This window comes from Gastrolobium bilobum, unplaced genomic scaffold, assembly GCF_033153095.1.
Source record: "Gastrolobium bilobum isolate Gb01-03AN ecotype WA unplaced genomic scaffold, APGP_CSIRO_Gbil_v1 utg6195, whole genome shotgun sequence".
NCBI lineage: Eukaryota > Viridiplantae > Streptophyta > Magnoliopsida > Fabales > Fabaceae > Gastrolobium > Gastrolobium bilobum.
The window spans coordinates 453,740-463,779 of record NW_026898878.1 but is presented as its reverse complement, the minus strand read 5'-3'; the positions used below and the strand labels follow the sequence as shown (position 1 = coordinate 463,779).

The following is a 10,040-nucleotide window of genomic DNA, read 5'->3' as shown; positions in this document are numbered from 1 at the left end:
TAAAAAAAAACGGACCTTTTTGACTCTACTCTCTTTGCTTTGATTACGTGCACACCCATGCCTTTAGTTATACGTCATTATTCCTGTGTACTCTTTGTGGCGTCTCTTCCATAAATTTCCAGGAACATATAAATATTAATCTCCAGTTAGACATCATTATTTCTCTGCTCCAGCCGAATTGGTGATTAATTATTATTCTTTTGATACGATAAAAACAGGGCTGATGCAGTTTTAGTGAATTTTTGCAGAATTGTCTTGCTCAATCCATAACCCAACACTAGCATCCAATTCAGGAGCATAAATTCGAAAAAGCCACATATCAGTGATGGGGAAAAGCAAAAGTTGAAGAAAGAAAAGAAAAGAAAAATAAATGTAGAAGGGTCAGAACCCAATTACCACACTCGATCCTTTTTCTTTTGCATCAGAGAAATACAGAAACTCTAACCCTCTATCTCTCCTATCTTAACCCTATTTTGCAACCAAATCAAATTCATTTTTCTGCCTCCTTTGTAAAACCATTTCACTTGGCCCCATTCAAAAGATTACTTACCTAATCATAGCAATGAAGGACAAGGACCCTTAAGAATTATGCGCGCCTGTGAAGATTTGGTGGTCCAGACAAGTGAAGAGGAGTGTGTGTGTGTGTGTGAAGAAAGAAGACAAATCAAGGCATGCATTGGGAGGTGTCTATAAGAAGGTTGGATTCCAAAGTGTGAGGGTTTTCATTTGGTCTTGTGATTTTTACTTTTTGATTTTCTGAATATTAAGGATTTTTATTTGGGTTTGTAAAGCAAAGCACATCTTATGATGATGCTTCTGTGTTATTGAAAAGAAATGTATTCGGTTTGGATAGTTTATTTTTGTTTTTTTGTGTTACTATTTGTAAGATCATAACCTATGTATATGAGCAAAACTATTCAGGGGTTGGGTTTAAAATCTCTTTGAGCTTTTAACACTGCAGTTTCAATTTAATGTAATGCTTCTAGTTTGTTTGATAATGTTATGTGTTGAAAGTTGCTTTGTGATGGGCTGATGGCCAAGCAACAGTAGCTGCTAAAGGATATGTTGTTGAAATTTTTTTCCCTGTATTTGTATTAAACACATGCCTTTGTGTGAGAATCATTCAGAGAGTTCCTGCTTCAGAAATGAAGAAGATACTCCATGTAACTATAAAAACCTGAATTGCATGTTCTTCCTCTTAATCTTTTCACAAACATGTGTAAAACGGTTGAGGCTTGAAGATTAAATAATTTTTTTTGGATTGCTTCAAGGGTATCCTTTCCCCGAAAACTAATCGCCTCGAAGTCCGAGAGATCATCGAAGTGGATATAGCCTCTATCAGTAAAAACAAAAATTACAAACTTTTTTTTGTTAAGTTGGAATATTTACAATTGACAAAATTAATGATTAAGTGTTCTAGTGTCAGAGGAGGAGAGGGGAATAGGAAACCCAACTCCACTTTCTAAATTTTTTTAAAAGTACCTTTGTCTTAATTTTCAATTAGGTGAAGTCTGATTTTAGTTTACATTATTATATTCTGTTTTCTCATACTATTGTTTATCATCCTATTCTAATTTTTTTTACAATGGTTGTATGTTAATTTTGATTTTAATTCAGCCGTTAGCCTTTTTAATTTTTCCTCAAAAAAGATCTTATATGTTTAATCTTTTAGTAAATTAGTATTACATATAAATTTTATTTTATACAATTATAAAGTTTTTTTTTTTTTGAAGGTTACAATTAATGTGCAGCGCCTCTCATAATTTGTGGAATATTTTCATATGAAAGACAATTTTTATGCTTATTGAGATACATACGCAGCTGATCGTTAACCGTTGCATGTGTCATGCTGAAAATGTGTCATTAATGCAGGTTTTAGCAAGAACTTTGAGTCTTAACTTGAGAGGTTCCATGCGATAGAATTAGTAGATGCATTAAGTCACCCTGAAGCCTTATACTCATTTTTTTACCCTAAATGTGCAATGATTTGGCCTTATCTTCAGTGGTCTTAATTTGTAATTAAATTCTAGCCATGAGCATTAAATTTCGCCAGAATAGATATCACTATAATATTCTCTCTCTCTCTTTTCAATTGTGATGTTTTGTTCACTCCATGCCTGCTCGATGTAAATGTCATTAGGCCCCTCCTAAAACAGTCTAGCTGTGCTTCAAAATTTCAAATTATGTGTATTGTCGGGCCTAGCCTTATATAATTGTTTTGACTCGAATCTTTGTAACCTTTCCGGTGAACCCTAGTAGATATTGAATGCTCAATCTAAAATTTGTAGACTCTAGGTTATGAAATTGTCGTTTATATTGCGCACTCACTCTTTTTTTTTTCTTTTTATAAATGACTGGTATTTTTCACATAAAGTAATTATATTCGGAGCGAATATATGATTAAGGCTTTAACCCTTTCCAAATATGGTATTGAGGAGAATTGAACACATGTTCTCACTCCCACCTGCTCAGCTCCCATAGGCCAACAGAGCTATCATCATTTGATCCCACTCACCCTTGTTAAAAAGAAGTTTTACAGTGCATTGCTTACATTATATTGTGGACCACAATCCACAAAGGTAATGACCAGTAAGAGACTGTTTCCCTGGTCCATTATCATGGAACGAAGCTTGGCTTCATTCCTTCACTGTTGCAAAATCTATATAGAAAATGGTTTATTTCATACTTACGTATTCATTTAATAGTTGTCACGTTTTTTTAGTAACTAATTTGCTTGAGACCTATGTCTTTTTATTCAAATCTTGTATGGCTTGTTTAGTTCATTTAAAAATCATGTCGACCTACGTTAAAACTTGTTTTACGTAATTGAATTTTTTAATTGCTTCGTACTTTGGCATATTTTAACATGCGAAACCTTTTTGCTAAACATGTTTTGGATCCATTTGTTTTATTTTATCTAACCTACTTACGAATGACTCAAAATTAAATTGGGATAAAATGAATTAAAAATTTCCATAAACCGAATCCGTGGATCAGCATGAGTTCAAAAATACCATAAACCCAACCCAACCAACCATTTAATAGAATTACACCCATGTTTTCGAAACGTGAATCCAAACTTGCTCTCCAACCGCAACTTTGTATCTGTTACTCCCATGAAGAAGAAAAAATAAATCGCAATAGTCAAATTCAACCAATAAAGTTCGACACAGTTGGTAGATAACGTCATTTAAACATGCTGACAAGGGTTCAATTCCTGACCATGTGTACGAAAAAAATTTTGTTGGAGGACTCAGAAACTCATGAGGGATTAAGTCTTCCACTATTGACTGAAGGATAGCTTTGGAAAACTCAAATAAAAAAAAAGAAAAATTCATAAAGTTTCCCTCCTTAAATAGCTTGTCAAGATATAATGGAGTTGAATAAGCTTCCACAAATGGACAAGCAACAATTGTAGTCAGGCTAACACAGAGGATATTTCCCTGCACAAACAGACATTGCTAATAATTTTCAAGAAAAATCTTGAAATACTCGGAAATAATTTTCGTTTGAGAATCATATGGAAACTGAAAGCAACAATTCGATGCTATTATAATCATATCTTCTAGCAAAGTAACTGTCTAAAGAATATAATAATATTATCGTATTAAGAGTTATTAATTCGTTGACATTGACTCGTTGGGGAATTGGTCCAAGGCCAGAAGAACCCCTCTACCATAATGAAAGAAAAAAAAAATTGTTGATAAACAATTATACTCATACTATCTCGTATCTTACGTTTAATTATGTGACAAAGTAATATATATATATATATATATATATATATATATATATATATAGAACAAAAAAATATGGGTTCATCTAAAAAATTACAAAAATATATGTAATATAGTGGATTTTTTGACCTTTTTATCCTTCATTAATTAATTAATAACCATTTTGTCCCTTATTCAAAATTATCTACCAATCTACCCCTCTTTAATCGATTAACTTGAAGATTTAATCGATTAAATGGTCAAAACTGACAAAAATAGTTGACTTGAAGATTTAATTGATTAAATCGTCAAGTTAATCGATTAAATCTCCCAACAGGCAACAAAGGTCAAATCTCCTCCATAAAAAAAACAGATTCCATGCATATGAAGCAAATCAACAAGCATAGATAACCAAAAGCAGATTTCATGCATATGATCATATTGTCAACCTCGGAACGATGACAGCGATCAAGGCGAACAACGAACCCTTCCCGTCTTGCATATTCATCATAAAAATACTTAGCAGAATCTTCAATCAGTTTTTCGTGTATTGGAGTTTATTTGAATTTTGAATTTTGAATTTAATGTAATAGGAGTTGATTACAATTTGTATTTAATAGGACAATCTCGTAAAATGACAACTCCTAATAAAACGCAATCAGCTTATATTAAATACCAGTGTTTAAAAACTCGGCCCGGCCATCGACCCGACTGAGGTCAGGGGTCACGGGGTCATGGGTTCAACCGGGAGTCACTATGCTGACCCGGTTTTATATATTAAAAAAATATAAATAGATATATCCTATATGAAAATATTAAAAAACAAACCACCAATCATCAAAGATTCAAAATATACTTAACATAATTCACCAATTACAACCACAAGTCAATATTACACAACCTAACCCAATTAGGGATTCTATTTTCTCATGTTGTAGAGATAATTATCTCCTACTATAGACACATGATGTGGTGGGTCCCACCATTTATTAAAAAAAAGAAAAATGGTGGCACAATTTTTGATGTGAGATAACATAAGAGAGTTATCTCATATCAACATCAACAACACCTTTATCCCAAATTAATTGGGGTCGGTAGTAGATGAACCCACATGAAAGATACAAAACGGTTGAAAAAAAGTAAAAAAAAGAAAAAAAATAAATAAATAAAAATAAACAAATAGAATAAAAGAATAAAATAAGATAAAATAAAATAAAATAAAAATAAAATAAAATAAAATAAAAATATATGTATATGTAAATAAATAAAAGTAAAAAGAAAGGGACAAGAAGAAGTGGGGGAAATGAAGGGGAAAAGGACTAAAAAGGGACCATCTGGAACATAGGAATAACAGCGGGTCTAACCCTCCACCATACTTATAGCTTTTCTCCATTCCGTTCTGAGAGAGTTATCTCATATAAAATGAGATAATGATTTTCCAATTAAAGTATCAAGATACCAAAGTACACAACTCATATTCTAATGGGGTCACTACACTGACCCGGTTCTGCCTCTTTTGAGAAGGTCTCTGACAAAGGAAAATTTAAAAGAAATAAGAATGAATTTTTGTTTTCCATTGACAACAGTAAGGATTTCATTTGAATGAGTAAAATTCTTACCTTTTCTACAAGATTCACGGCAACGAGGTGAAGATTGAAGACATTTAGGTCACTAGGAGAGAAGAGAACGATTAGATTTAGGTTTGCAAGCATTTTTATTTATTTATTTAATAAAACAATGTTTCATGGATTTTTTTTAAAAAAGAAAGAAACCCGCAATGACCCCCTTTGACCCCTCTGACCCGAGAGTCACTGAAATTCGGCCGAGTTTTGGGGGTCGGAGGGGTCGATATGCATATAGGGTCCAACTTGTGACCCCGACCCTTAGAGGGGAGGAGTCAGGGTTGACCTGGGTCAACCCAGAAGGTGGGGCGGAGTTTTAAAACACTGTTAAATACAAAACACAATCAACTCCTATTAAATACAAAACGCAAGCAGTTCCTATTAAATACAAAACACAATCAACTCCTATTAAATACAAAACGCAATCAGCTCCTATTAAATACAAATCGTAATCAACTCCTATTACATTAAATTTAAAATTCAAAATTCAAAATTCAAATAACCTCCAATACTGTGTTTGTCTCATTCAATCAATGCTTTCACGCTCATTTGGGATATTTAATCGATTAAATATAAGTTTTAATCGATTAAATCAATTAAAAGAGATATTTAATCGATTAAGACGGATATTAAATCGATTAAATCTTCAAATCAACCATGTTTGCCAGTTTTGACCATTTAATTGATTAAATCTTCAAGTTAATCGATTAAAAAAGGGCAGATAGTTTTGGATAAGGAGCAGAGTGATTATTAGTTAATTAATGAAGAGCAAAATGATCAAAAAACCTAATATAGTGTGTCTAACATTATTGTAAAAGAAAAACTGATATTTTGAGTTTCTATCTTAAAGGACACGCATAATTTTTTTTTGAGTTCCTAGCTTTTTTATTTTTCGACTTTGTATTGATATAGATCCTTTGGTGAAAGTCGAAAATGCTATCAACTTCACCGTTAAACACCTGATGGAGAATGTGTTGTTTCCTTTTAGAAACCAAATGTTATGTACTAATAAATATCAAAAGCCATAATAAACTCCCAACACCAGCTATCTCCAAATTCCACCAAAATGAAGCACACTTTATGCTTAGAAAACTATAAATGAACGAATAAGTTTGTGTGGAAAGACTTAGGAATGAAAAAATAAATACATGTTGTGTTTTGTCCGTCACACATTTACGTTTTAACTTTTTTTTCTCTCTCTCTCTCGAATCATAATTGAGTATCGAAGTTTTCGTCCAAAAACTTTATTTCATACCAAATAATATTGCTCTTAGGCTTATAATTAAAATGCTTTTGAATACTGATAGCGTTCACACTTCTTACATGTATCTTTAACAAAAATTTATTTTCACTAATACTTCGCCCCTCATTCTATAAAAGTTTCATACGCACATACGGGTTTAATTGTGAGTGAAATTTTTTTAGAAAGTGTAATTCTCTTAGTGATCTGCCAACATACGTTAAATGGGAGTGTGAAAAGCTTTGATGGAATTTAAATTCTCTCTCTCTCATTTCACGAAATAGAATAATAAATTAAACTTATATCAAATCATGGGCATGCATAAATGCTCCATGAGCATGCACATGATCTTGTCTCCCCCATCCACCATGTTTAGGGAACATTTCAATTAAGTACTAGCTACTCGGTTCTTGACCTAAAACAAAAACTAATGTCTGTGCTAATACATTTTTATCATTATACAAATAAAAAAATTGATTAAAACATGGAATCGCATGATGAATCGATGATAAGCGGAAAAAAAAAAAGACAGCGAAAAATGTATAGCTACAACCGACAAGCACATTATTAAACTTATTATTAAGCAAGCACACAAATAAAGAAATAAGAAAGTCTTGCGACATAATTTGGAGTCATTATCGTTTCTTTTTTTCCATAATTTATGCTTAGACATTTCACATATTTGTTTGAAATATTATATAACAAACCATAATGATACACAGATTAACTATATTTTTAACACCTCCTACTCTGTCCATCTGTGTCTGCTGCAGCTTAACCTTGCTTCAGTTACTAAGTCAACTGGGCACAACTCAGATTGATAAAGCAGGTCATGGAACGGTAACGACTAATCTAGCTCCTGTTCTTGCATTTCTCCATGGCTCTTGGTGCTGACATAATAATAAACAAGTTTATTTTTATAATGTTTTCTCTGAGTAAAATTTTTATGAAGATGTATATTAAATTAAACAAATTGTGTATATATGACTAAATAGAGGGATGATATATGGAATCATAACTAATAATCAGGATTTATTTTCGAAATAAAAGTAAAAGAAATTAAGATACTAACCCAGTCCAATAGCTTCCTTTCCTTTCATGATACGCAAACGCTTGCATGATTCCACAAACATCCTGGTTGACATAAGGATTTTCTAATAAGAAATTTTATTAAATACTTATAAGGGAGTTGTTTCAAAGTTTGTTCATATATGGTTTATCAATGCTATGTATATGTGTTAATTAATTGTCATGGAAAAAAAATGACTTCTACATCTGACGTATAATTTTATACGTTAAGTTTCTTGGATAATTAGGACTTGTTGAAATATATAACTATGCAATATGCATCAAGTTTTCCCGGCTCTTTTTCTTTGAAATTATAAGGTCTAATTATTGGAGGCAAAATAATTTTGGGTTATATCAAGTGGAGAAAAACTTACTCCCAAGGGACATCACCGACAAGCATCCAGTCGCCATCCTTGTCTTCATAGGTTGGGACATAATCGGAGCTGTTTAAAACATCCATCAACTTACTCTCATTCATGAAATCCTTAATGCCTTGGGATTCACAATTGCCTTCAATATACAATAAAACACCAATAATTGACATCATCAATCACTATGAGCTGATTCAACTTGTATATACATTCACATGCACGATTACTAAGTTCCCTTTTTACGAAATTAAAATTAAGATTTTTTTGTGTGTGTGGTTAATTATATTATATATATGAATGTTAATTATGTTATATCTCAGGCAGAATTTAAACAAAAGGCACGCACATATATATATAGACATAAAATTTAGTGGTTAATTAATTACCAATGGTGAAGGAGCTAAACATTTTGCCTAAGGCATCAGAGAGCTCAGGGTAACTCTTGTACATCTTCAAGTCCACTTTGCGGAGGTAAGGTGCTCCATCCATGCTTACTTTGACAAAGCTTGCATTTGGACTGTTCTTCTCGTTTTCCTCTCCACTGTTCTTTTGAGCTGCAAACATGTTCTTCCGGAAAGACCGCACTGGTGGCCAACCCACCACTTGCGCCCTAAATAGTTTATTTCAATATTATTCGTATAATCAACTTTATAATCGGATGCTTAATCATGGGTATATAATGAAACTAAAAAAAAAATAACCATAAAGAGAAAAGTTTCAAGTTTCCTTGAAGAACTAGTTAACTATCCAAGAAAAATATAGTTGGTGATAACTGAAATCCATAACTTCTTACTCATCAAGACTTTAGAAATTGTTTTTCTATTTATGCTAATCTAATCCCTTTTTTTTAACAAACAAATAAACAATCATCTACATATATGAATTTTCTTAATAATTTCGTATATCACATATGAAGATATTATACTATGATTGATATATATCTGTGTCTCGTCAAAACTTGTAGAAGTAATAAGATTGCTAAACTAGTTGAAGGCATGTAGATCACATTTCTAGCAGTAAAACTATGTCGTACAAGACCTGAAGGCCTCTAGAAATTTAGTACTCTCTCTCTCTCTCTCTCTCTCACACACACACACACACATTAATTTTCAGTCAATGTCATTTCTTTAACATTTCTCATGATCTAATCCCCTTTTGGTTCCATTTCTAACTCTTAATTTCTCATACAACCACCCAAACCATAACATTAATATAAGCACTATTATTCTTATGTTTATATATACACTCAATTCTATATATGGAAGATCGATGATGAAAGTTACAAATAGAAAAAAAATAATTAGAATTTCGCGTGCTGATATTCAGTAACACTTATAATTATCAACTACTTACTTAGAAGGAGGCTTTGCAGGATCGGAAAGCAGAAGGGTCTTCTCCTTTGGCGAAGTCATGTGCTTGTCACGTGGATCTGCACCAGTAGCATCTACCTCCTTTGGGGAGAGATTAAGCATCAAATCTACAGTGGTTTTTTCAGTCTCAGTTTCAGAGAATCCTCTCTTCCTTACAGATAATTCTGCTGCTTCAGTGGCTATGTTTCCATTATTCCCAGGCAATCCTAGCCTGAGTTCAGTTTCCTCAAACACCATCTTCTCCTTCTTCAGGCCAACTTCCATGAATTTTCACCTTTCACTTTATCACTCTTTCTCTCTCTCTCTAAACTCTTCTTTCTCTCTCTCTCTCTCTCTCTATAAGCAATAAGCATTCAGTGAATTGGTTGCTTTGCGACAATAATAGTGGGGGGAGGTATAGGGGCAGGCAAGGCACGTTGAAGTGGGGGAAGCCTTTGCGTTTGGGCAGGGTCGGCATTAATAGAAGAATGGATGGAACGCTTTGTCTTTTTTAATCACCAATGGGATTGTGACACGTGGAGGAATGTGTGAGCAAGACTTTTCCCACCTTGCCGTGATACGTGACGACAGGGTCTATTTTTTCTTCCTATGATTGTTGAGTGGAACAAGTGGAAGTGGACACTCACTGCTCCCTCCTTATCTCCATTCCTTTT

General features: G+C 33.0%; 1 protein-coding gene across 1 annotated transcript; it reads right to left on the bottom strand.

Annotated features, from left to right (window-relative positions):
* Positions 1-7,129: 7,129 nt before the first annotated feature.
* Positions 7,130-9,798, bottom strand: LOC133284972 (auxin-induced protein AUX28-like). The gene is made up of 5 exons (XM_061482121.1): positions 9,371-9,798; positions 8,404-8,627; positions 8,021-8,156; positions 7,651-7,712; positions 7,130-7,468 (listed from the first exon to the last, which is right to left on the bottom strand). Exons 1-5 carry the CDS (start codon positions 9,649-9,651, stop codon positions 7,431-7,433), a joined length of 741 nt encoding a protein of 246 aa, XP_061338105.1. The 5' UTR covers positions 9,652-9,798; the 3' UTR covers positions 7,130-7,430.
* Between the last annotated feature and the right edge of the window lie 242 nt (positions 9,799-10,040).

Coding starts and splice junctions, on each gene's coding strand:
- LOC133284972 (XM_061482121.1), bottom strand. CDS start 9,651: ATGGAAGTTGGCCTGAAGAAGGAGAAGATGGTGTTTGAGGAAACTGAA. Junction 8,628..9,370: donor CCTGCAAAGCCTCCTTCTAA/GTAAGTAGTTGA, acceptor TAAACTATTTAG/GGCGCAAGTGGTGGGTTGGC. Junction 7,713..8,020: donor GTCGGTGATGTCCCTTGGGA/GTAAGTTTTTCT, acceptor TATGTCAACCAG/GATGTTTGTGGAATCATGCA.